The sequence below is a fragment of the Lonchura striata genome, chromosome 22 (genome assembly GCF_046129695.1).
Source record: "Lonchura striata isolate bLonStr1 chromosome 22, bLonStr1.mat, whole genome shotgun sequence".
Taxonomy (NCBI): Eukaryota; Metazoa; Chordata; class Aves; order Passeriformes; family Estrildidae; genus Lonchura; species Lonchura striata.
This window is the reverse complement of record NC_134624.1, coordinates 837,498-864,695: the sequence shown is the minus strand read 5'-3', so window position 1 is coordinate 864,695 and position 27,198 is coordinate 837,498. Positions and strand designations below refer to the sequence as shown.

Sequence of the window (27,198 nt, the reverse complement as noted above, 5' to 3'; positions counted from 1 at the left end):
CCTTTCAGGACTGGGATCATAGCACAGGCAAGGGTGGTCCCCAACACTCCAGCTCCTTCCCAGCTGCAGGCTGGCATGGCTGGACAGTCGCCCTCCATGTGCTGTACTCCTGGCTGGTTCACGTGTTTATGTCGTGTATGTTTTGAGAACCAATAAAACTACTAAAATCATGCAAAAGCCATATTAAGTTATAAAGTATAAAATACAGATTCTCTCAGACTCTGTCCCCGCTGTTTGCCAGCATGTCCCTGGGAACATGATTCTGTTTTCTGTTTTATTTAAAAAAAAAAAAAAAAAGGAGTCAATAGAGCCAAAATTCCTGCTCATAATCACTCCATTTTGGTTTTTGGTTTTTGTTTTTGTTTTACTGCAGAGTGCTGTATTTCCATCTACTATTTTAATATACTTCTTTATATTTCCTTGTGCCTAAACTCAGGCAGACTTTCAGACCTGCACAGTCTCCAGATAGTGCTGCCTGCCCTGCCAGACACTGTTACCTAATACCCAGCCTGGTGTTCCTGTGCTCACTGAGGTCATTTAAATATGGAAGTCCTCCGACAGAAGCACAAATAATTTTCCTCTTCCCATTACTGAGAATTTCATTCTACATTCCCATGGAGAGTAGAAATATCAGTGGGATCTTCCTTAGATTTCTGTCAAGACAAGGTTTACAGCTCAGATAGAGATAACTGCAAGCCCCTCCTTTCCAGTTGAGGGTTAGAAGCTGGAATATCCAGCCAAGCCATCCTCTGGAGGACACACTGCAAAAGCCACCACAGGCACAGCCCACCACAAACTGCACAATGCTCGAAGTCTTTAAGGCTACTGGACTAAGAGAACAAAAATCTTGTCATGGGGAAGTCGTGAAGGTTGTTCACCCAAGGGCAGATACCAAGGTGACAAACACCTGTGCAGGATTTGTATGGTGACATGAAAATTGTCTGGGGAAGGTGTTGGAGGTGCTTGGACTGCAGGGAGAGGGAGCACGTTGGGTTTGGGTGCTGCAGATACTGAGTGACTCCACACCACCCTGTTGTGAATGGTTTTAACACTTCTGATGTGACAGTGTTATGCTGTCCAATAATCAGTTTAGATGGTGTTAAGAACTTCATCTTTAGCTATCTCCATTTGGCCTCTCCTGGCATGACACCCCCAAGTCCTTACATCTGTGTATCACCACATTCCTGCCTGGATCCAGTTATGTTTTCCTGGGTTCTCCTCAGCTCCAGTATTTGTTGGGACATTCTGCTCAGCTGCAAAGGGGACAGGGAAGGTGTTGATGCTTCTGTGCCCTCAGTATGAGCAATGCACACACAAGGATCTGTGCAGTTACCTGTGCCAACAAGCTGTAGCTCCATTTGGGGGTGTGAAGCTCATCTTCTGCTTCTGGAAGAGGCTGGTGTTAGTCTGAGGAAGCTGATGCCCATCTGCAATTGTGGGCATAGACAAGGTTCTCCTAAACCTTGGCTTGTCCCCACGTTACTCCAGAGCGAGGACCCAAAGGGATATACCCTCCATGGACAGCAACAACCTCTGGAAAAACCCTTTTCATCACAAGGTTCTGCAGCCACACCATGTCTTGAAGGTTTGTCCTTAATGCCAAGGAAATGTTTAGTCTTAATCTTTATTTTGCTTATGTCTACAGGAATGTGACACTTCACTATCAAGTGTCCTTGTGACAGATGTAGGAAATGAGGTGCCAGACTGCTCTGAAAGGATCTGACTTCACTGCTGGTACATTTTCAGCCTGTTTTGTATATCCTGGCTGGAGCAGAGGCTGGTGCTGGCAGAGCAGGTATAGGAGCTGGGGAATTTGGCACGACCAGCTCACACCTAACGTGGCAACAGGCCAGCATAAAGGTGGTAGGAGATTAGAGGCTCTGCAGTCCTGGAGCTCCCTGGAGATGGCAGATGAAGGGATGTACCCCAGAGCAACTTTGAAAGCTGGAGGAAGCTGGGTCTGTGCTGCTCTTTTTGGTCCTGCAGAAGAGAGACACTCACCTGGTGATCAGTGCACAGGCACATCTGGCTTTCCTGAGCAAGGCTTCATTTTCCAGAGAGTCATCCTGATGCTGATAGTACATGACTGCCTGAGCACAACCAAACTTCCCTCTGTGCTCAGGAAACGTTTTTCAGAGATCTTTAGCTTTAACTAGGCTCAGCCATTTCTAGCATTAACATATCTGAAAACTGGTTTCCACTGTGGTTTTGAATCTTAAACAAAAAGCAGCAGGGAGGCCCCAGTCAAGTCTCCAGGGGTAGTTTGTACATGTTTCAACGCCAGTGGATTTCAGCAAACAAACCTGGCAGCTGAGATGGTCCATGAGCTTCACAGCTGTGGCTGGCAGGGCTTGAGGCAGCTGGAGCTGAGATAAATGAGTATCCTCTATCTTTTGGTCACTTTGTCCAAGTTCACACTGCTCCGCTCAGCCCCAGTTCCTGCTCAGTGGAGGAATGAGCCAGTTGTCCCTCTGGCCATAAGAGAGAAACCAGAGCACCAGTGCAAGATCCAACTGGAATTTCCAGAGATGTGCACCTTTCCTGAGCTGTTTGCCCATGTATTGTCTCCTCCCAGTGGTTTCTGTCTTCTAACACAAACCCGTTGCCTTCACTTGATCTTGACTCTCTTGAACATGGCCATTTGCCCTCTGGTTTGAGCAACAAAAGGCTGAAAATCCCTTCCCCTTGCAGAGCACCAGGGACTGTTTGGGCATCTGCATTCAGAGAGACTGGCTGGAAATCCAAACTTTTTGTATGAGCAAGGCAGAATGAGGATATTCTCCTCACTATGTGGAGACACTGGAAAGTACAACAGCCTGGTGAACTCTGGCAAGCATCCATCAGCAGTGCAAGTGTCGTGGTGTGGTTTGCCAAAAGAAAAAGATAATTTATCTGCTCATCTGTAAGGCTGTGAGGGAATAGTGCCACAGAGCCTGAAACACCCAAAGAACATCCCTGGAGATTAACCTGGATCTGACTGCCCATCAGAGCTCTTCATTCCATCAGAGGATGGTAAAAGCCAGAGGCTGAAGTCACTGCTGTGCCAAAAACAACCTGGTCACAGGCAAGTGGGCCCTGAGAGTAACCTCTTCCCCCAAAAAGTTCTTCCCTCTGCTGCTTCCCCTCTGCAGGGATAGAAAATGTGGCATTTCAGCCCTTCCCTGGGAAGATGACAGATCCAGCAGTGGCTGAGGAAGGCCCAGGCCAGTTGGAGGAGAGAGGTGATGCGTTTCCAGCTGCACTCTGTGGCTCTGCACTGTGGTTTGTGTAATGTGCTGGTTGCCATACATGGCAGACATCTGATAGCAAGAGGTTTGCAGTTCCAGGAAAGCAATTGGAGAGCCTGGAAGTGCTGAAATACAACATGCTCTGAAACAAGAAATTCCCTCATTGTTCAGCAAAACTGGGAGTCGAGTTCTTTCCACTTCAATTTTAACCTGAAATCCTATCTGCAGTGTCATTCGAGCCATGTCAGGACTCAGAAAGTTTTGAGCCAGACACTCCAATAGTCTGAGTTGCCATAAACAATTACATCAGAGAAGATCTTGCTGAATTTGCCGGCCCTGTTGTGGCATGCAGATGTGCACCATCAGCCCAGAAGAGCTTGAAGGGCTGTAAATCCTTTTGCTCTGGTGCAACGAGATCCAAAGTCCTTTCATTTGCTCTTCAGGAGGGTAGACTGAGAGAGCTGGGCTGGGCTGGAGAGCTGAGAAGGTTTTTGGAGGGTACTCACAAGACCAAGCCACTCTCCAGCCCAGTACAGAGCGTGGAGTGAACTCGTGGCTCTTGGCTCCAGTGCTCTGGTTGCTCCCCAGAGCAGCAGCAACCCCACACACAGCTCTGGATGATGTCCTGAAGATCCTTCCCATCACATTTTTGTCCCTCTCTCATCAATAGGCTACAATCCTGAAGTGGAAGGAGGACTTGCTGGCCAGGATGGACCTTCTGCTCTGAGCTGGCAGAGCTGCTCCTGTGATGCCAGGCTGCTCTCTGGGCTCTGCAGTGCCAGGGCAGAGCAGGAGCATCTCTTCATCTGACACATTGCTCTTGTAGAATATTGTCCAAACATTACTTACAGCAGAATTTGTCCCAGAGTGGTTTTTGCTCTTTGTTCTTTTCTGTTTCCTGCCACTGAAAACATGATTCAAAGATTTTCTGCAACAAAGCGCCTCGCTCTGCTGTCACTGAATCCAGCCATTCTCTGCATACACATGAGCTCAGCCACAGCTGGCAGCACCACATCCATGGCATTCAGCTCCCTGAAAACACTGAGGTTGCTGAAGGACAGTCCTGGAGTCACCACTGGTTTTAATCTCTGCTCTCCATGCAGAATTTATGGGGTTTTGTTTGATAATGTACCAACCTGTTGTTTCCTGGAAAAGCTGATTTTTGTGCCCTGGACCATGGGCTGTCTATGGAATAATTACTTGAATGAAATTTCTTAAAGTCCCCCAGCTAGAGAGTGTGGGGTCACCCTCTGACTGAGCAGAGGAAGGAATGGAGAACACCAGGCTTGGTGTGTCTGTGGTACTAGTGACGTCCTCACACCCTTAATCTTAGGAAATGAGTAGTGTTATTCCAGATCCTGCCCTTGAATAATGTGTTAGGAGTAGACAGTAAAGTGGCTTGCCCAGGGTCATGCAGGAGGTCAGTTGGTGGCAGAGGAGGCCCAGGAGATCACAACAGGCCATACCCCTGTCCTACAGCCTGTCCTTTCTAGCAGCTGCTATATCAGGGGGCCAGTTCCTATGCTGGAGCCCATTTTCCAGGGCTGAAGGTGTTTGCACTTGGCCATGGTGTGTCCTTGAGTTACAGCCCTGGAGTAATTACTTAGTGCACATTACTTGTGCAGATCAACACCCAGGAAAGCCATAAGCAGGTATTTGTCCTGCATCAAAAACCAAAGGTGAATAAAGATGCTCAGAAATGCAGTCAAATATGCTGAAAACCTCTGCTTTGAAGAGTTTGAGACCAAGAGTCAGGGCGATGCCTCTCTGTGGAGCTGCAGGCCTGGATCTCTCTGCTTCTCCTCCTAGACCCAACATGAGCATCCCTGGGCACCTCTGCCCACAGCTGCAATCAGCTTCTCCTCTTGCATTGATAATCTGGTGGCCCCTGGGCCAGCCTTTCCTGAACATCCTACTTAATGCAGAGGTACATGCTGGATTTTGTTGTTTGGGTGATATTATTATGTGGGGTTTTTTTGCTATCCTGCTCTCTGTCACTCAGTCCACCAAATCCACTGACATCTTTGGAGTAGAGCAGGGCTGCCTGTGAGCCCTGTGCATCAGGAATCACAGAGCTTTCCCAATCCCAAGGGAATTGCTGCTTGCAGCAACTGAGGCTGCTCTCCAGCAGCTGAGGGGCTGTTTGGCCCTCGCAGGCTCTGCTGCTGGGGAAGGCAGGCTGATCCCAGCTGGTCTTCGTTTAGAGTTAATAGGAGTCAAAATGAGCCAGAATTTGAAATAAATCCCATTGACTTGGCACGGTTTCTTTCCTGACTCAGACGAAGGAGACACACTTTTGGGCAGTTGCTCCAAGATTCCCCTCCTTATTGCAAGAGAGGATTTCATTCCCCTCCTCTTCCACAACCCGAGGGCATCTGTGTCTTTCAAAAGGAAGATATTAACCCTTAGTGTCTGGGGGAGTGTCAGTCAGAGTTGTGCTGCCCAGGTGCTCTCTCTCTTCTTTTTTTTCCCATTGTCAGATTCCAATAGTAATTTTTTGGAGCATTTTGGTTTCATTGTGTATGGAAGCTTCACAGCTCAGTGCAGATGAGGCCTTGCACTTTTCCTACACTTCCCACTCATCCATCAAGCATTTTAGTGGCACCTTTGTCTCCAGTGCTTTCTTAGAGATGAAGAAGTAGAGGCAAAGAGAGTGGGGAAAAAAATAATCATCCCAGAAACAACAAATTAGTGGCAGTCAGAGCTATCACTGAACCAGAGCAGTTCAGAGAACACAGCACTGCTCTGTACATGATTCTTTGCTACCTTACACTGTGGCTGCTCAGAAAATGAAGTTAAATAGACCTCCTCCTCCACAAAACCAAAAGCAGCAAGTTCGAGACCAACAGCTGCGTGCAGATAAGAGTTTGCTCTTAAGCAGAGAGTTCAGGATACACAATTTTGGGTTGGATTCCCATTTTAAGCTGACGAGCTCAGCTGAAAGGAAAGTCACAGCGACTCTGGCTGTAGTCTTGCCATCCAAGACCTTTTTATAGGATTTCCCCAATTTGCTGTTTCATTGAGCACAGCCAGCCAGCTCTACCTGCACTCCTTACCTGGGTTTCCACAGTCAGGCCAAGAGCCCATTGCTGCCCAGTGAAACCCTCTGAACCTCACAGTACAATCAGGTCTTTCTTCTCGAGAACAGTTGAGTCTTTCTTCTTTCCCCATACTCATTCAGGAGCTGCTGCACTGTCTCCTCCCCTTCCAGACTACTGCTAGGCAGAGTGATTATGAAATGTGTTTCTTATAAATCCAAAACATTTATGTCTTCAAATGCCCGGCCTAAATAATCCCACTAATTTCCTGAGTGCTTGTGAACTGTCCTCCATGGGGGGAGGCTTCTCTCGATCAAAGTTTATTAAGTAGGGGTTCTCATATGGAGACATTGCTGAGCAGTAGGAAATTATATGGGGCTTTTTCATTTCCCTTTAAATGAGCTCACTGGCTGGGCCTGGACAATATGGGCATGGTCATCCTATGGGTCATGCTTCCTACCTTTATTGCCACTTTTAGTTTTCCTGCCATTTTTACATCCAGTGCCTCAAACTGTCACGTTTTTTTTTCCCTTGTCACCGTGTCACTTTTTTCCTTTGCTCAGTAGCTGTATTCTGGTGGTTCAGTCTCTTCCTGCCTTATTTTTGGGAGGGAGGACTGACCTCAGACCTTCACTCAATCACACACACACAAAAAAATTAGTTTGAAAATATGCTCCTGCTCCACAGCAGTCCTGAGCAATCTGAAGCAACCTGAGGCAAGTTTTGGGAAGCTCTCCCACCAGTCCTGTGCCCTGAGAGCTTCCTTCCTGTGCTGTGCTGTGCTGCAGGGAAGGCAGGAACACATTTGCCCTCTGGAATGCCAAGAGCCAAAGCAGGATGGTGAGTCACATCTCTGTTACCACTTCCCCGACCCATTGCCTGCAGCAAGAGCATCACTGGATGTGGGGAAGTTTGGGTCAGGATTTTAGGCCTGTTTGTTGTTTGGCTCTGTTCAGGGCATATCTCTCTGCAGTTCATTCAACTTCCTTGTTTAGTTTTTCTGGATGTTGTTGTCAGAACATAGATTTCAACTGTTGATGTCTGGAGAATTTAAAGCTGAGCTGCTCATCTATTTGCTCCCACTAAACATTGCTGTTGTGCTGGGCAATAGATCTGACTTTTCTGTCAAGGCCATCAGCAGCTGGAAGTCTCTTTTTCTTTAAAAATTAACCAATTTGCATTGGAAAATAAACCATTCTTCTTTCCCTTAGGGGAATATCTAAGGCGATACTAAAAAAAAATCCTTGTAAATCTGTGTCCTTACTGAAGATGACAATGAAATTTTAAACATGCTAGACCTAAGATTATAATTTTTTTTTTTTGCTTTCCTTGGATATTTTGGCATAGCTGAAGGCATGTGACTTAATAAAACTGCTGCTTTCCACTGTCCCTGGTCACAAATACCATCATCATCTGGAGGTACTGATATGCTTCTCTAGTGAAGAATGCAGCATATAAAGAGAAATCACCATTTAAAAATAGTCCCACTGACAGAAGAGGCTTGGAAAGAAGATGTATTTTCTCAGCAAACCAGTAGCCCAAAGCATGCAACAAAATGTGTACAAACCTCAGGAACAAAAGCACCGAGTGTTCAGTGCCTTGGCACAGTGACCCAACTGATGTGAGTCCAGCAAAGGGAATTTGGATTTAATTATTTAGATGTGCAGGCTTTTGTACATCTTCTGCCCTCACTCCTATCTCTGCTAAAGAGAGAAGAGATCTTAGGAACTTTAGGAACTTCACACTGCAGTAAAAGAGGTACCAAAAGGAGCTATATTCCCAATGTACTTTGGGGAGAGCCTGGATGAAGATACCATCTCATTGAATTTTGGTTTTATCCTTTATTTTTTAATTCCTGATCTGGCCCTGATTTTTTTCATCCCTGGACAGATGAGTCAGAAGAATGGAGAGAAGAAGGATGGGACTATTTTTGAAGGCTACCTAAGTTGTTGCTGGGCTTTTTCTTCCCTATGCAATGTGTGGAGTGGGGCAGTGCAGTGATTTCTGGGAACTGTGCAAACCCCCTACCTATGTGCCCTGGGAACATCTGGGATTGTAACAGCAACCACATCTGGATCATCACAAGTAGAGATATCACATATCTGGGAACCCCAGACAAGTGCTGAACTGCCTCTAAATTCATCTGGGCAGAGTTCCTGTGCTGTTGGAGAAAGCATATCCAGGAAAATCAGACACATGGTAGGCTTCCCACTCACCAGCAGAGCTTGCTGGCCAAAGTCCTAGAAAGCGTGCTGGGAGAGCACAGAAATATCCCTGACTGATAGAGCTTATTCCTCTTGAGGAGGTGACTCAGTAAGTCAAAATCTGAGCCACGTCTCTGCTGGTGCCATCGCCAGAGTGGTTTGACCCATTTTTTTAACACCAGCCAAGCTTTTAACCAGTGGATGAGAGACAAGAACAGCAAGGGAGGCTTGGAACGAGGTCTCCATGGCTTCCTGTGAGTGACAGCTCATCTCCCTGTCACTGGCAGGAGCTGGTGATGCTGCCAATGTTTTTTTCTTCAGCAATAGAGAAAGAGCTGCACCCCAGCTGGAGGACCCAGGAGAAGCTTCTGGAGCAGATGAGCATCTCTGCTCCCTGAGGCCGATGCATCATAAGGGGAAAATGGTACAAGGAGTTTATTGGAGCCCATATCTGTGTCCACATCCACCACTGAGGGAGAAGACAAGCTAAGGAACCCTGAGAAAGTCTGAGAAGCTCTTTGTAGCACAGGCTCACTGGGGATTGAGCTCATTTTTGCGAGACGGACTTGGACTGTCAAAGTTTGGTTTGGTTTTTGTTGTTTACCCTCTCCCAGATGATTCTATTTGTACTCTGTGATGGTGAGTGCAAGCAGGAACTTGAATGCTGACAGATTTTAGGAGCAGTGTGGAAATTTTGTTTCTCAGATGGGAAAATTTAAAGCCTGAACTTGTCTTCTTGAAAAACAAAGACATGTTCCAATGCAGAGTAGAATCAAGTTTCAGTCATGAAACCTCCATGGGAGATGTATCCTGGTGGAGGGAGCCAGGCTGTACCTTCAGACTCTTCTGAAGAAGCTGTGAGATCCTCGTGACCTCCCCATGAACAGGGTCCACCTCCTCTGCCCAATGATAAAGAGTGTGTCTCACCAATGTACTGGTATCTGCATTTTTTACAGAAAATATAACACTTTCCCAGCCTGGGGATGGAACCTTTGCATGGAAATCTTTGTTTTATGAGCTGCCACAGCACTGCAGTTCCTGTTTCACACTTAGATGCAAAACTACTCTGCTGGAGAAGACCAAGGCCTTGGCTCACTGGGTTAGAAACAGATCTAGCTTAAAGTGGGCATTCTCCCATCTGCAGGAAGCTTCTATTGCTTGTGCTTCCACAAGCTTTTAAAGCACAGTGCAGGGAGACTGATGGAAAAACACTATGCAACTGATTAAAAACCCCAGTTGTCTCTTTATTCAGTCACATCTTGTTTTGACAGTAGAGCTTTATTATGACTGATTCCATTATTCCCTCTCCAAAAATTTAAGCCATAATGTGCCAGGGCACTGCTGCAGAGCAGGGGCTGTGGGAGTTACTGTGCTTCAGGTGCTGACTACCAAGTCCCACAGTGAGCTGCTGTGGAGCTGGAAGGGTCTGGCCATTTCTGATGCTTTCATTAGTGAGGACTTCTCTGTACTCCTGTCAAAAGTGTAAATCATGTGGGTGATGCTGGAGGCTTGGCACCCATCATCTACTGTGGCTGCTTGGCATCTGTGGGAAAGTAGTTGCAAAAGTGATCTCTTTGAAAGTGGCAGCAAAAAATAGCACACAAAAAAAAAAAAGCCCTGAGCAGTATGGAAAAGACTCAGAACAAGGCTCATATGGTCCTCTGCAGGGACCTGTGCTTTGTGAAGCCTAATGGTGTTGGCAAGGTTGACTCCTGAAATGTTTGACTTAGGTAAAATGGAGCTATTCCCTCTGGGGAAGTGAACTGGCACAATCCTTTAGGGTTGGAATAAGTCTGAATTGCTCCTTTGTGTTCAGAGCAGGCACTTCTGGGGCCCATGTTTCAGATCAGAGTGAAAACCCTCCGATATGTCTCACTTTATAAGTTGCTTTTATTCAGCTGAGGCTGCAACACCAACCATGGTGAAAATTATACCTTCTTAGCTGGGAGGAGGGGAAGCAGAGGGAGAGATGTGGTGCTGGTGTGGAGATGCTGTTGGAAAGTTTATCACAATTGCCAAAAAGCATGAGTTATTTTCTTCAGTTATACTTTTTGCTTCTTTCTGTCAAATTCAAAATATTCTGTCTCCCTTGCAGCCAACAGGTTCAAGCACTGGAAAAAATGAGTTCCCTGAGGTCCCTAAGGAGAGGCTGCTCTATTTAGCTGCTCATTATAGCACATGTCTGTGGTGTGGGTGCAAGGAGGGGCAGCAGGTTCTGCACCCACACTGGGTTCTGAAAGCAATTCAGCATTCCTGTCTCTGCTTGCCATGGTTCCCACCTCAAGTTTTGCATCCCACTGCATTTCTAGAGGCCTGATGGGTAGATTGTGGTTTCTGCGTGTGGCAGTAATAATACAAATGGAGGGAGGGGGTTTTCACTGTGAGCAGGAAGTTGTGTGTGGTAGGTGCATAGAGAATGAAAACATTGCCTTTTTTCAGAAGGTAAAAAAAAAAATAAGGAGAAGTGCTGCGGAATCAATGGTTCTGTTGGTAGGCTCCTAAAACTATATAAAAAGTGTTGATACCTAATTTAGTGCCAAAGCTGATGAAGGATACAACTGTTGGTAGAGTAGTGGTGCAGAGATGGCAGCTCAGGTGTGAACCAGAGGAAACCTTCTGTGGGAATCAGGGTAAATGTGTTTTCCACATTTCAGCCGTTCTGTAGCAGAGGCTGGGTAGGTGCACTTCTGGAGATCCTTCTTTTGCACCCTTGGAGACAGTGGACACAGTTTTCCATGACCCACCTATTTTCAAGATGTGATTTCAAAGTCATCATCATCAAAATTATCACAGTGTCACCTTTCAGCCGTGTTCTCCAATAGTCACCTGAGCACAAAGGTCCTTCCGCCTTTAAGCAATGAGTTTTCCTCCATGTGTTGGAGCAGCTAAAGACCAAACTCAGGCATAACCCAGCTGTAGCACCTGTGGATTGTGATCTGACCTGCACAACTTCCTGGCCTCCTTGGTGGCCCCCACGTGTGGGTGAGGATGCTCTCAGGTTTGTGTGTGCTAGGGAGATGGCTTGGGAGTGTCTGGTTGGGATGTGCCTTCTTTGCTTTCCCATTCCAATAGCCTTTTTTTTTTTTTTTTTTTTTTCCCCTTCCAGGGACCAGAAGGGAAACCAGGAAAACAGGGGGAAAAGGGCAAGCCTGGCCAGAAGGTAGGAACATCTCCCTCCGATAACATCACAGACCGTGCTTCTCCCTTCCGTCACTCGTCTCTGATGCTTTCCTGCAGAAGGAGTTTTGTCCTACACTGATGTCAGTGCCTTTGCTCTGCAGGGCAGCAAAGGCTACCAGGGACAGCTCGGCGAGATGGGATCCCCAGGGAAGCAGGGGCCGAAGGGGAACCAAGGCCCCAAAGGATCCCGAGGTACCCTGGGACCGATGGTGAGAAGAGCTCTGCAAATGGCTGAACTGAACAGAGAAACCTGGCTGGCAGTGGTGGGCACGGGCCTGAATGGAGCAGAAAGCCCAGCAGAGGCTCCAGGGCACTGAAATGCTGTTAGATGGGTTTAATTGGCCAAAACATCTTAACCCTTGTCCCGAGCAGCACGGGAGAGAGTCCATAGGGGTGGTTGGGTTGGTGCCCCGTGAGCCCAGATCACGTTGCATCAAGGCAGTTCTTCACAACTCCCCAGATAGGCTGAAATTGCTGAAATATTGGGGATTTTTCCTCAGCTGAGTGAGCTGATAAGCTATTTTTTGCTAAGATCTTCCCCTTTGAGACTGCACACTCATGTCAAGAGCTGCTTCCAAGTCAAGCTGTGTTGTTACAAGGAACTCTGCCTTGGATTTCTGCCCTGTTTCTACACCCACTCTTGATCTACTTATCTCAAACACTTGGAGCAATAAGGAACATAGCATGGGAAAGGGTTTGAACTGGGTACTGAAGGTGAGGCTTCCAGAGAGAACAGCCATAGTGTGGCAGAAAGGGGAGGTATTTAATTTGCTTTAGGCACAAGAGATAAATGCATCGAGATAGCAGTGGTGCGTAAAAGTGCCTCTCATGCATTGCAGGCTGGTTAGGAAACTTCTTGCACTCTATTTGATAGAACTTAGTGTAAAATCAGGAATCATTTATTAACTAGGAATAGTGGTCATATATCAGAATAGTAGCAAATGAGTGATGGAGTGATGGTTTTGCTGATAATGTTTCCCTGCACTAAAAACTGTGGCCTCACCACATATCCTCCCTTAATAGTCTTTGGCAAAGCCTCCATGGATTATTTCACAAGGAAACAAAGCAATATCTCAGCAACAGTCTATTGGAGTGGATATGTTTCTGTCTTGTGGAAAGGGCTTTATTCTATGCTAAATGGGATTATATGGAAATTTGGTGACTCACTTTAATCTGATGATCTGATTTAAACCCCTTTGTTCACTCTGCTAAAGGTGTGATTCTGGTCTGTGGAAATCTGGTGGACTTGCTAGCACAACAGTCATTTGGATATGGAGATGTGCAGGAGGGCAGATGAAGAGTACAGAAATGCAGCCATTTCTGATAGTAAATCTGAGTGAGGGGGGGAATCAATTGCTGCAGGCAGGCAAAGGCTAGAATGGCCTCCTGGCACAGCCCTCTCCTTGTGTAAGAGGTAAAAGCCAAGGAAAAGCCATCAGGTGGCTGCAGCAGAGCTTGCTGGTGGCCAAATGAAGGACTGGCCACACTCCCACGTGTGCTGATTTTTGCTTTGCACAGCCCAGTGCATCCTCATGCTAACACCAGGGCTGCTCTCTCAGTCCCTCTGTCTTTGCCTCTCCAGGGAGCTCCAGGAAGGATGGGTGCTCAAGGGGACCCAGGCTTAAAGGGTTACCAGGTAAGGGTTTTATTTTCACCACCCAGCTTTGATCTGTTCTTAAACACAACAAAACCGCCACTCCAGGATACAAATTGTTCTTAAACCGTGATTTATTTCTGACCTCGAGTTTAGTTCTCTGTCAAGTCTCCATTTGCACCACCTGCATTTGGTTCATCTCTGCCTGTGTGACCCACGTGTGCCTCCAAAGCTGGCATACACCACCCAGGGCTTGTGAGATCTGGCAGGGAACCAGGGAGGACTTTCAGTCCCACAGCTCTTCCCTGCCTCCTCACGTGCTGTCTGCTCTCCACAGGGACATGCAGGACCACCGGGGCCAATTGGACCACCAGGGCCAAAGGGGGAAAAGGTAAGTTCAGGGTGTTTGGCCATCTCATTTCCCCTTGAATGAGACAATTGTCCCACTACTGTTACCCCCATGCATCTGCACTCTCCTCACACTGTGGCTGAGGCAGAGGTGCCTCCTTGCCCACACATTCACTCACATAACCCCTCGAAGTTCCAGCCTTGCCTCTGCCAGTCAGTGCCAGGACACCCGTGCCACCAGCACGTGTTTCCCAGACACCACGTGCCCTGTGCCAGAGGCTGAGCCAGCCAGCATGAGCCCTGAGGACGTGTTTTCCCTGCATCCACAGGAATTCAGCTCAATCCCCAAGCCAAAAGGAGTCAGACTCATAGCTTTCTGTGATCAGGTCACAGTAACTCCCTGCACAAACGAGCTGATCTTCAGCTGCTGGCGTTTCTCCTCTCCATGGCCCTTGCTCCGTGTTCCTTGTGCCCCACCTTTCGACAGCCCCCATGGCTGCAGCTGCCCTGACTCAGAGCCCTTTCCACGGTGGCTTTCCCCTGGAGTTTTGCCCCTTTGCTGAGTCAGCAGAGCCATAACCAGTTCAGGCTGGAGCAGTGACTCACGCTTTAGTGGTTTCCTGTCGGCTCCAGGGCTGCTTGGCGCTCTCAGGGCTGATGGTGTCCTTCACATGCCTTCTGCAGCCATGCTCCCTCCCTCCTGAGATCTCTGCAGAAGGCTCTGGGGAGAGCTCCTTGTGACCTACCAGCACATAAAGGGGGCTAGCTAAAGAGGGGAGCAGCTTCCTGCAATGGACTGAGGGGAATGCTCTTAAACAACAGTGTAAAGATTCTGGTTAGATGTCAGGAAGTTCTCTTCTCAGAGGGTGGTAAAGCACTGGCACAGGTCTGGGCTGTCCTGTCCCTAGAAGTGTCCAAGGCCAGGTTGGATGGGGCTTGGAGCAACCTGGTCTGCTGGAAGGTGTCCCTGCCACGGCAAGGAGTAGAATGAGATGGGTTTTAAGGACCCTTTCAACCCAAACCACTCTGTGATTCTCCTTTGATGTGGGAAGGCAAGTGATGGTGATGGGGACTGGTCAGTTGTGAGGTCCCCATGAAGAGGAGAGATGCATGAACTCTTTCTGCTCATTGTCTACTCCCCATCACCAAGAGAGCATTCAGCTTTGCTTCTGCACATGGGTGGGAGGGTAGCTGTAGTGCAGAGAGGAGCTTCATTGCTTATAAAATTAGTTTATAAGGACTTGCCCTTGCTGGGGCTTTGAATGGATCCCTTCAGGCTCCTGGTGTCAGGACACCCTGTTCACAGCCTGCTCTGCCTGGAGATTCCCCATGCACCCAGGAGTCACTGGGGCAGGGCAAGCTCTTGTGTTCCACTAGGACATTCACACGCCTCAGAAATTTTCCTTTGGGGGTGAACAATGGCCATTGTGTTTCTTCTCCCATTTCCTGCTGCTGAAACACATCCATGGAGGAACAGCTGCTGATGTTCCTGCTGCTCCCTATCTCCATTGCTGCCTTTCTGGACTTCCTGGCAAGTGTTAGACAAGCACAACCAAAATGATGTGAGAGCTCATGACCAGGCACATTGTCAGCTCAGAACCTGACCCAGAGGTTTCTTACAATTCCACTGTCGAACCTTGAGTATCCTGGCAAAAAGTTGTGAGTCATGACTAGCAAAAGCAAGGTCAGCCATTGACCCTGCAGCCATTGAGATGTGCAGATATGTATGTCTATTGCTTAAATTGCAGCCATAGTTTTATTTGAAAACATTTTAAATTGCCATCTTGAAAGCTCCTGTAATTTCAGTAGCAAATGATCCCCAAATTATTCATCTAAAGTGCTCAGCAGAGCATTTTGTCCTTCATCAACAAGACGTTGTTCTGCAAAAGGACACTAGAAAAGCACTCCCTGAGTGGATCTGGTGTCAAAAGAGCACAGCAGTGTTATGATAAATTAATTCTACACGCTAGTATCCAAGTCTGAATCCTGATGAAGCCACCAAAGTGTTCAATGCACCCTGCTAAGAGCAGTCAGCTCTGTTAATGACAGCTGGATCTCCTCACTCATGTTCTCCTGGAAGACCAGTGGGTCTGCTGACACCTTGCTGGGGAGCAGAAGGAGAAGATGCTGAACCAGGAGAGCACAAAATCGTCTACTGAGCCTCCAGCACTGCTCCCTGCAGCATCCAGGTGCTCCACAAAATCTTGCATCTAAGTTTTCCTATCCACCCTCCCTCTTCTCCTAAGAGCTGCCTGGATTCCAGCCTAAAGACAGATTCCATCCTCCAGACATCTGTAACCTCTCACAAGAGTGTGAACACAAAAATGGAAGTCTGAAAGTGAGAAATAAAGAGGAAATGGAAATGGGACCGTGAGCACTCTGTGAGCTTTAAGCAACATGGTGAACGGAGCTGTGCTGGAGGAGGAGGATGTAATGGTGGGGAAGGTCTTCCCTTTTTCAGAGAAGAAAGCATTTTGGTAAGAAGCTGTGGAATCCTGCTCCCTTGTGCCATCCCAGCCAGCCACTCCACCACATTTCATACATTTGCAGCTCCTCAAAGAGGCCTTGCTCAGAGCAGACGCCTGCTCTTGGCAGCTGCTTAAAGCAGTCCAGATGGGATCCTTTTAAAAATTACAAACTGGTGTATCTCACTTTGGGACAGGAGCCAACAACAACAAGCCTTCCCTTCTTCTCCATGCATTTTCCATTTGTATCCTAACATGTTTACTTTGCTGCCCTTTACTCTAACTTTTTTCACTGCAACTTTCTGAAGAATTAGCACAGACCTTTCGTCTCTCTCTCAAGCAGCTGAGGCACCAGGAAGTTCTGGAGGAGCTCACTTTCACAGTCCTAGAGCTGGCCAGGCTGCAGGATTTTCTCAGGCAGGAGACAGAGAACAAGGTGGGGATTAGCCTCAAGGGGAAACAAAGCCACAATGGAGAGAAAATTCATGAGTCTTGGTGCTCTTCAAGGGTCCCCAGAATTCGGAGTTTTCTCCAACTTCATCACGCTCATCTCAAGTCCCAAACAGCAAAGGTGTGCACATCCTGCTTGGGAAGAAGCAATCAGTGCCAAGACTTCTGCATAGTAACAGACACATTGGGATGATTTTTTACCCTGAGAGTTGAGAAATGGTGGCTTTGTTTCCCTTCTAGTCAACATTCCTTAGATAGTGGCTGGAAGGGAAAACAGTTGCCAGGTATTTTGCTGCTGGCTTCCAGCAGCAAGTTCAGTAGCACTGGAAACTGTTGGCAGAGCCTGTGAGGGTTTGCTTCCCCTCCTCTCCTCTCTGCCACCCAAGTTTCTCTCAGAGGCAGGCAGGCTCACCAGGAAATTTCCCAAATGTCCTTACTATCAGCAGCTGCAACTCCAACAGGAGAGTAGTGCAGAGAGAAGGTGAAAGAGAACTGTAAATACACCAGAAAGTGCTGGTGCAATCACTGAGAATTACATAAGTCTGTGAAAAACTTGGCTCTGCAATCTTTGGAGATTTGGATGTTCAAGGCTTCTTGGATCACCCAAGCACCTCCAATACAGCAGCTTCACTGTGCCACAACCCCCCAAACTGCACCAAAGGAGCTCTGAGACATGTTCATCCTAAGGAGACAAAGTGCCAGAGTATGGAGAAGTCAAAAACTGGAAGAGCTGGAATGTAGCATTCTTCCATGGGGAGCTGAGAAACAGCCATCTCTGAGCTGGACTCCAGAGAAAACAGGACATTGTGACCCTGAGTGACTTTCACAACAGAATTTAAAAGGATAGTGTCTCTGTTAAATCTTAAGGGATCTCTCTGTGGATGTTTTGGAGAGACCTCAGTCATAAATAAGCCGGGTGATGTTATCTACCAGCCAAACCATGAGCTCTGAACTCGTGGAGCATCCCAGCAAGGAGAGGGGTGTGTAAGAGGCTGTCTCACCTGGCTGATGGTAGAACAAGCCCACAATGGTGGCACACAACCAAGGAGCCCATCCAGACCACCCGTGCTCCCACGACAGCCCAGACAGCACTCAACAAGGGCGGGGAAATGCTTGATTAAAGAGGTTTGGTTGAACTGTCAGCAATAAAATTCAGAGGCAGAGAGCTATTTCCCATATTGTTGTAATTACATCCTGCTTGCTTAGTTCTTGGAGTTGTTGAAAATAACCCTTTGCACCTGGTTACTTAAAGAGGCGAGTTAGACCAGGGAAAAACAACCACCAGAAATCAGGAAAGCAATGTGAAGAGTCAGTGAAACAAACAACAAAAAAAATTGTTTAGTCTTTTCTTTGGCTGGAAAGGGAGTAAATTCAACAGAGGCTTTGACTTGCCATGCTGTGGAAGGACTGGAATGGGTCTGTACAGACACATCTGCTCTAAAATCTCCTGTTTATATTAATACTAACATTTTATTCACAGGGACAACAAGGTGATGATGGGAAGGTAGAAGGCCCACAGGGACCACCTGGAGATAGAGTAAGATGTTAAATTCCTTCTCTAATCAATCCTAGAGTGATTTTGGGGGGGGTGGATTAGTTGGGTTGCTGCCTTACTTGTAGAAGATGCACAAGCAACTGAGATATTGCAGATGACAGCTTGTTTACATCCACCTCAAGCTTGTTGTGCTCTTGTAGGGCCCCGTTGGTGACAGAGGTGACCGAGGGGAGCCTGGAGACACTGGTTATCCTGTGAGTCTTATTCCAAGTGCATGATTCAAAAATATTTACCTTTGGGAAGTGCTCCCAGTCCACATCAGCCCACAGAACTGCAGTCCCAGTTCATAACCTGCTGTTGTCCACGGTCAGCTGCTGTACACGGCTGTGATTCAGACAAGGAAAAATTCAGTTGTCTTTACCTAAAGCAGTAAAAACATTGCTGAAGGCAAGAAAGTCAGCACCTCACCCTGCCCTGCACCTGCTGAGTGAGGATAAAAGAGTGAGCAGGACCATTTGAGCACAGGTCTCTGTGATTATCAAGGAGACATCCTAGACAAGATATTTGCAAGAGAGTCCATGCCAGTGCTGGACAAATTTCAATACTGATGTGCCCATGGCTGTAGATTCTTCCATTAGAAGGTCTGTGAACTTTAAGATTTGGAGACTTCCAAAATCTTTGCCAGATTTCTCTCAAAAGCAAAACCAGGGCTATGAATTATCCTGCTGTGTTCCTTATCCCCTCTTTGCAGGATATTTTCAGCTGATTGGGGCTGATCTGCAAAGGCTCCATGAATTAAGTGTTACCTCCATTCAAAAGCACCTGGTCAGAGTGACACATTTCAGTAATTTACAGAAGATTTTCAATTCATCAGAGTAGCAGTGCTGCTGCCTTATTTTCTAGGACAGCTGTCTCCAGCTGTTCCCTTACATTAGTGCTGTGTGTATTTTGGGAGCATTAGAACACCTTTTCTGCTTAGCTGGTGATGAGCAGTTCCTCTTTCTAAAGAATATCCACAGGATTTGGGCACTACCCACAGCTTCACCATTTTTGTACCAGCAGAATGCAGACACATGTGTCTTCTTCTGCCCCTTAAATCACATTACATTCATTTTTCTTTCTCCTTGCCACAAAAGAACAAAGGCATGTTCCCTCTCTGTTTTTTATTTAAGGGTCAGGAAGGGCTTGATGGAGAAAGAGGAAAACCTGGGCAGCAAGGCTTACCGGTAAGAGATGCTGCTTTATTGTAAGGTACAGTGCTCCAGGCCTAGGAAAAACAGGGAGGTGGGAAGGGCTGCAGTAGGAGTGTGTGGTGAGCTGTGAAATGTGAGCATTTCCATCAGCCAGGCCTATGGAATGGACATTTTGAGCCATGTTTGAGACTAATAAATGGGTGACAAAACAGGGAGCTCTCCCAGTGCCTGTTTCCAAAACCATCCTTTCTGAATGGTCCGTGAGCGATTAGAAATTTTAGGAGATGGGTGGTGGGAGATGACAATGACAGTGGAAGGATCTGCCTGGAAATGTGCTGCTGGTCCAGTGTGAGGTGAAACCCTATTATTCCACTTGCAAGTTGTTTCCTCTCAAACCAGTGAAAGACTAAATTAAATTCAAACTCAAGGGAAGGACTTTTTATTCCCTTGCTATATACGGTAGCATCTGATCTTTATATGTGACTATTGCAACTGTGAGTGCAGCAGCACATTAAATGTAGTTTGTATTGGGAAATAAAGTTGAATCAATTCCCACTCTTTGTAAGGATGTTGGGAAGAACAACAGATTCTATTTTTGGGTTTAAAATGGTAGTGCTCTGTTATATGGCCCAGAAATTAGTAGAGCTGCTGCATTCCTCAGTGGATGTAGTTTATTTGGGGGTTGGTAGCCTCTCAGATGATTCAGATAGAAGCAGGAACTTTGGATTGTCTTTAGTAAAGGTCCATTAGAAACATGGCTCAAAAACAAGCTGAAAGAGGAGAGCTCTGCAGGGAGTCCCTCCTTACCTTTTATTTAATGTTAGTCCAGAAACTGCCACTGACACAAAAATACCAAAAAACCCAACCTGACTGGCAGGAGAAAAGACTGAGATGGGTGTGATGGGGAAGAGAGCAGTGAAATACCCTCTCTGCTTTATTCCATAGGCAGTTTTCTAACACCTCACCCCCAGGTGAAACCAAGGTAAGGGCTGCAGTGCTGAAAAGGGAGGTGCAATCACTGTGTAAACTGCTCATTCTGCACAGTTTCTGCACACAGGCTTCTTCCTGCCCACCTCCCAGCACTGCTCTCCAGGCACCATCTGGAATTTGGTGATTTCCACAAATACAGGCACACCCAAGTGAGAGGCAGAGTTGCTTCTTCTCCAGTTGACACCCTGTTAAATGCTCTCTGGAGACAGATCCCTGCTCCTTTTTCCCCAGGGGCCTGTCTGAGTTCAGGCAGTCTCCCTGAATTGGTTCCATACAGTCAGCATTATTAGGGCACAAAAAATGCTGTTCTTTGTGCTTCATGCAAGATACTGCCAGAAGAGAATTTTAAGCAGATTTTTCTTGTTTATGTTTTGTAGGGAGATCCTGGGTCACCAGGCAAGCCAGGAGCAAAGGGATCCAAAGGTGATGTGGTAGGTTTCAGCAGGGTGGATTTACAGTGTCCCAAGTTTAAAGAAATTCTCTAATTAAGAGGACTCTCATGCTTTTGCCCAGTAAAAATGTGGGATTTTTTCCTATGGTCTATGCCTTGAAAGGCTGTGGAGATCCTTGTGGGAGGGCTGTAAACATTTGGGTGTCCAAGCCCAGTGGTTTGTTGGCTTTGTGGAGCTGGATCAGATCAAAACCAATTCCAGCTTGAGGGTGACTCCTGGGCAGGTTTTTAGTCCCTGCCATGGGTTGTGTCTTTTTCCCATGCCCTGTTGGTGCTGTCCCCAGCCACAGCTGGCTCATCCATCCCCAAGGAGGGCTGAGCCAGGCAAGAGTCTCTCCTTTTCATTTGAACCATAAAGTTTTCTGGCTTTAAACCTTCTGGGTTTGGAGTCCATTTATCCATGGACTTGTTTCTTGGAACAATCCCTCTAACTTCTTGTCCTTTTTGAGCAAGAAAGCCCAGGACACATGGGTCCTTCAGGGTTCACTGGGGCACTTCACACCTACTCCTGCCTCCACATCTGCCTGTTATGACAGCTTGTTAATTATTCTCACAGACCAGGGACTTTATTTGCTAAAACATAAGTATGTGACCTCAATACTCAGCAAATTCCTGCTCTCTCTTGGCAGATGTCAGGGTTTCTAATCTGACCCTGCTGGGGGTAATGCCAGAAGATAGTTTTAGGTCTTCTTGGCAAGAAGTGTACCAGGTGATAAGACAAATAAATTCTGCCCATCGATGGACAATCTGGAACTGCCTTTGGGTCTAATGAATAGCAGGGGAAGCACCCCCAGGAATATTTCCTTTATGTAGCTGGCCAGCCTGGTCCTCTGCAGATGGAGAAACAATGCACAGAAAATGAGTTCTTCAATGTAAAAGTGCTTTAGTACATGACCTCACTAAGAGAGCCCTAGTGAAGGTGATGAGCTGAGTTTTCCATTCATTCTGCTCAAATTAATCCTTTTTACAGCTAATAAACCTCAGGAGTATTTATTTTCTGCCTTTATTCACAAAGCAGCATTGCAAATTTCAGACAGAAGGCACCCTTTTTAATTCATTAGCTTTCCAAAACTGAGTTATTTCTCAGAGAGAAGCCCCCCCTGAACCCCCTCAGAGGACTCTCTGGGTCCTGGGCTTGCTGTCAATGAACTGATGGAGGATTCAGGTTTTTAGCATCTTGTTCTAATGTTTGCCAGTGTACCAAATCCTCCCTCGAGTTCATCCTGCTTTTTCTGTCCTCATCTGCTCTATATTAGGAAAAATGCAGGTCCTTGCCTTCTAGCTATTCATTCCTGCCCTAGAACTCTCAAGACATACGAAGAATCACTTGTAATGAAACCAAATAGCAGTTCATTCCCCAGCACTCGAGCAAGTTACTTTACAAATCTCCCTTTTATAAAACTCTTTCCAGTCATTATCCAAAAGCACACCCTGAAGTCACAGACCCAAATGGAGCTGTGCTAGAACTGCTGCAATTTTAGATGTCTCCCTTTTTTTACTTGCAGGGTCAAAAAGGAAAGCAAGGAGCACAGGGCAGTGCAGGAAGCAGGGGCTCACCGGTAGGTGAAAATTCAGTTTTCTGCCTCAGGAAATGCTGTCTGGGAGCTCCTTCTCTAATCCTTTGTGATTTTAGGGCATCCTTGGGCTACCAGGTCCTCGAGGAGTGGTGGGAAGGCAGGGTCAAGAGGGTGCCCCTGGCGTGGATGGAGTGCCCGGGAAGGACGGCGTGCCTGGGATGCTGGTAAGCTCCAACTGCAACCTTGTGGCATGGACAGCAAACACAGCCTTGGAGCTGGAAAACTGGAAGGTAGCACAGGACAAAGTATGTAATCCAGCTATGGATATTCCAGTTCATATGTTCTCAGAGTAGATCTACACACGTCACTTGCACACAGAGGCAGCAGCTGCCTGTGCATGACCAGATCTGTAAATAAAGTGGGGTTTGTAGCCTGACAGACACTCACATGCACACAGCTCTGTCCACGTCTGCAAACCCACCCCTGCAAACCTGCCCCCCTCTTGCTGAGGGCAGAATCCCACCACTCCCCTGTCCCCCCAGAAGCTGTGCAGAAGGGGAAAGGGTTTTGTTTCATAACCTCTTGTGTGTTTCTTTCCTAGGGAGAGCAGGGTGACGATGGGGAAGAAGGTGTGACCGGGATGCCAGGCAAGAGAGGGAACCCCGGTGTGCCAGGACTCCCAGGGGCCCAGGGACCACCAGGATTCAAGGTGAGTTTCTGGCTCCCAAAGATGCTGCCATGAGTGATCCAGTCTGTGAGACTGATGCCTCTGAGCTTGAGCTCTCCGAGGTCTAATATAGGTTCAGCTCCTGCTGCCATCTTTCACTTAGCTAGAGGCTCTGTAGATCTTTTTTCTCATCCATCCATCCATCCATCCATCCATCCATCCATCCATCCATCCATCCATCATCCATCATCCATCCATCCATCCATCCATCATCCATCCATCCATCCATCCATCCATCCATCATCCATCCATCCAACCATCCATCCAACCATCCATCCATCCATCCATCCATCCATCCATCCATCCATCCATCCATCCATCTATCCATCCATCCATCCATCCATCCATCTATCCATCCATCCATCCATCCATCCATCCATCCATCCATCCATCCATTTTCCTGAAGTACACAGCAGCTGAATGTCCCAGAGACATTTCCTCCCTTACCAAAGGAGCTCAGGAGCCTGCAGACACACACATTTACACTACACTTGAGTCTTTGATCATGAGAAACCTGGCTAGAAAAAAACAGGGAGAAATTGCAGAGGAACTCCTACATCCTGCCTGTAGGATGTCCAGAATGGACTACTCCATGGGAGATTCAGGTGTTCTACTGCTCTGCAAGACCTGAACTGCTGGAAGGAAATTTGTGCTGCTTGGTTTTTAGCATATTTACTGAGTTAGAACAACTGTAGCCAGTATGGGCTTCCACTCTGGGTGGAAGCAGGGACAAGCTGCTTTTGTGACCTTGGGGTTTCTTCCTGGTCCTTGCCCTGATCCAGGCTCCCCACAGGATCTAAACTGGACCCACAGCAATTCAGTCATCTGTAGAAAGACTGTGTAAATAGGAAAACTCTGTAAATAGGAAGACTCCAGCTGGGTTTGGAGAGGCTCTGGGATCTGATTTAAATTAGGGCTCCATAGCACATCGCCCTTGATCTGTCACTTGCTGCCCTCCAGCTGCCTTGGGCAGTACAACAGGAGGTGACTGAGATCCGTGTCCTTGTCACACATTCACACCCTGCCTCCAGGGGAATTTGTTGCCCTTTTTCCAGCTGTTCCACCATCCCAGGCTCTCCCTGCCTTTGCTCCTCTCTCCCAGTCTGCCCAGATCAAGTAGCTGGAGCTTGTCCTGCTCCTGGCACTTGGCAAGGGGGAGAGGTGGGGAGCAAAGTGTGGTGCTGGGTGGCAGAAGACCCTCTCTGGATTGAAGTTGTAGGGTTAACACAGGGGGAAATGTTGGCTTTGCAGCCTCTGGATTGCAGTCCTGCTCTTGGCATGCCTTCAGCATTTTCCATGAATTAAACATCAATTGCCAGCCTGCTGGGGGAAGAGATTATGGGAAACTGCAGGGCAGACAAAGAATGTAGGAAGTGCAAAGGGAAGACATTTGCTCCCCTTTCTCTCCCTACCCCATGCAGGTGGGACAGCTCTGCTGAGGCTCCTGCTCTGAGGGCAGCCCAGGAGGGAGCACAGCCAGGCCCACCTTGGTCTCACCCTGTGCATCCTGCACTGTTGCAGTGCACTCAGGATATGCTTTTCCCCATTTCCAAGGACCCCTGTGACTGGGATCAGATAGAAGTGTCCTCTCCTTCCTGCCCCAGCAGGGTTGGCAGAGAGGCAGAGAAGCCCTCCCTGTCCAGAGCCCAGATAAGCCCATGACCTTTCCTTTTCGCCCCTCCCCTCATGGAATAAAGAAGCTGGACAACCACATCGGGGTGAGAGCCTCTTTTGCATCTTTGCCCATCTCCTGATGTTCCTCCCCTCAAGGCCTTGTATCTCTGGGCTAGCCTGATAATTTAGGGGCTGAGAGAGGTAGGAGCATCACTGCACAACCAGCCTCAGCAGATCTGGGGCATCCCCTGGTGGAACCACATTCCTGATCCCAACGAGCCATCTTTCCCAGCCTTCCATCTATGGCTATTTCTGAGTGCTGTTATATTTAGCTCCCATCCTTTGGAATTACTTGAATTCTGTTATTTTTAGGGTGAAAGAGGATTGCCTGGACAGACTGGCCAAACAGGGAAGCGAGGATCACCGGGAGGAACGGGCCTTCCAGGGAGCCCTGGGGAGCCAGGAGCCAAAGGACAGCCGGTTAGTGGTGATGGAGCTGAGCAGAGCTGACTCCAGGCCTCCCTGCAGGAGAGGGTGCGGATCCAGGCTTGGACAGCAGGGTGATCCCGGGGAGGGGCTGCTCAGGGGAGCCCCCATCCAGCTTGAGCATGACTCTAGGAGAGGGATTAGGACTGATAGGGAACAAGGCACAGAATGAACCCAAACTACTTCAACTAAAATGCACTTGTTTGGCTGTTTTATATAAAACTTAGAGCTAACAGTTTTCAAGCTGAAAGGCAGTAACCAACACCACCATGTATCATTTTGTCATTGATCATAGATCAATCTCACAGATCATTTTGTCTCTGTGACACAAGTGACACATTCCTTTGTCCCATACTGTCACTGCCTCATTTGCTGCAGGACCAGTGACCGTGTGTCCCTTTGGCTGAAATGACTCCATGGCATTTAAACCCTTCTGACTTTCCATGTGCTTTTGCCTGAAATTCCTCTAGAAAGAAGGCTTGGTTGATTCTTCTAAACAGGAAAAACCTTAGTCCCCTGTTAGCAGCAATTTTCCTTTCCAGCACCTAGAAATGGGCAGTTAAATCAATTTGTATCCTTGGAAAGTTTCTTACTCTCCACCAAGCCCAACAAAGCCCTTTCTTGCCAAGCAGTTTCTCACTCTCATGGCCTTTTTCAAGAGAAAACTTCCTAACAGTGGGGTTTCTAGGCTGATGCTGGAACAGCCATGCTATAAAGGGGGTGGAAGCCCCATCACTTGGGTCATTCACAACTGAGTGAACAAACCATTGTATTACACCCCAAAAAGCACAGTCAGGGTGAGTGACACAGTCCTGCCAGAAGGCCAAACAATCTGTCTCTGATGTTCCTAACACTGGAGAAAAATCATCTGGTGAAGGTTTCTGACCCCTTTCTTTTTTAAACATTGAATCATCTTGAATTTTGACATCTGAGAAGCCCAAAAATATCAAAGGATGACTGTATCCAGCATGGTGAAATGAGGATGTTTACATAAGGATATGCTACCCAGGGTGGGTTTTTTATTCTCAGGGTACATGCTATGTGCTGATTCAAGCTTGATGGTCTTTCAACTATTTTATTATTATTTTTCTTACAAAATTGAGGGGAAATCCCCGCAGAGTTGAATTGGAAAAGAATTAGGGATATGCATGGTTTTCCTGGGCTTGAGTGGGAGGTTATGTTGTAGGAAAATGCATTTTTTTAACAGCTTGAATGAGCATAGTTTAAAATTACAGTTTGAATTAGTAGGCCAGTCCAGTTTGTATTCAAACTTAAAGAGGAGCTTGGTTTAAAGAACTTTTAGGCTGTTATTTTGCAGCATGAAATTCCAAGATCAATCTCAGAGTAGATGCTCTGCATCCTGCTTCTGCTGGGCCAAGCCAGAGAAGTATCTGCTAGGAATAGTGTAGGTTTGCCTCCCATTTTGGGGGCAAAAAGGTGGCACTGGTGAGATCTAAGAGATCAGGTGATTTGCTTCTAGCCTGATGTTTGTGTAGCTCCTCCTCCAGGTTTTTCTCATTCTCCTTTCTCATCAGTCCTGCTTAGGCTGAGGGATAAGCACAGATTTCTCTTTCTCTGGAGCTGCTGAACTCGTGGTGCATCTCTGAGTGACATCTCCAGCCATCAGTGTGAATTTACTGTTGTCCTTTGTTCTTGTGTTTGTCTTGGCTGTCCCGTGCAGGGTGACTTCGGTGAGGCAGGATTCCCAGGGATTGCAGGACTGTTTGGGCCAAAGGTAAGAGGCTGCTGGTGACCAGTTGGTTTTCTACTCTCACTTTACTGGGGATAGGTAATGCCACATTTGTTGCATTGCTAGCAGAAACCATGGAAATTGAATTTTGATCCCAGCTTTCTTTAGTTTATGAATTTTCATTTGTTAAATGAGTGTGTGCTTACATATGCTTTGTTGGAGGAAAAGGGCTGCCCTAGAGATTCTGTAGCTGTTTTCCTCCTTTCTGACATCAACCATCAGCCTGCACCTGAGACACCAACGTGCATCCCTAGTACTGAGAGCCTTGACTTGAAATTCAGGCTCATTTTATCACCATATAATTTCCCTGGTGAAAAGGAAACTGTTTTCTGTTGAAATAAAAAGCCTCGCAAAGCAGGACTGGGGAAAGAATTTACAACAAATTGGATCTTCCCTGTCCCATAGACAAGAGGCAGCACCCCTGTCCTTAAAGCAGAGCTCTAAGCAAGGGCATAAATGCAGAGTTTGG

At 47.2% G+C, this 27,198-nt stretch overlaps 1 protein-coding gene across 6 annotated transcripts in view; it reads left to right on the top strand.

Annotated features, from left to right (window-relative positions):
- Positions 1-27,198, top strand: part of COL27A1 (collagen type XXVII alpha 1 chain) — a 141,602-nt gene that overhangs the window by 109,196 nt on the left and 5,208 nt on the right. For 5 of the 6 annotated variants that reach the window (XM_077787809.1, XM_077787810.1, XM_021551390.3 and 2 more), the window contains 13 exons: positions 11,576-11,629; positions 11,751-11,858; positions 13,232-13,285; positions 13,581-13,634; positions 17,987-18,043; positions 18,202-18,255; positions 19,174-19,227; positions 20,562-20,615; positions 22,141-22,194; positions 22,269-22,376; positions 22,754-22,861; positions 24,866-24,973; positions 26,661-26,714. In XM_077787809.1, coding sequence (XP_077643935.1) covers positions 11,576-11,629; positions 11,751-11,858; positions 13,232-13,285; positions 13,581-13,634; positions 17,987-18,043; positions 18,202-18,255; positions 19,174-19,227; positions 20,562-20,615; positions 22,141-22,194; positions 22,269-22,376; positions 22,754-22,861; positions 24,866-24,973; positions 26,661-26,714 — 921 coding nt within the window. The remainder of the gene's footprint in view (positions 1-11,575; positions 11,630-11,750; positions 11,859-13,231; positions 13,286-13,580; positions 13,635-17,986; positions 18,044-18,201; positions 18,256-19,173; positions 19,228-20,561; positions 20,616-22,140; positions 22,195-22,268; positions 22,377-22,753; positions 22,862-24,865; positions 24,974-26,660; positions 26,715-27,198) is intronic. The other variant, XM_077787811.1, reaches the window with a different exon arrangement.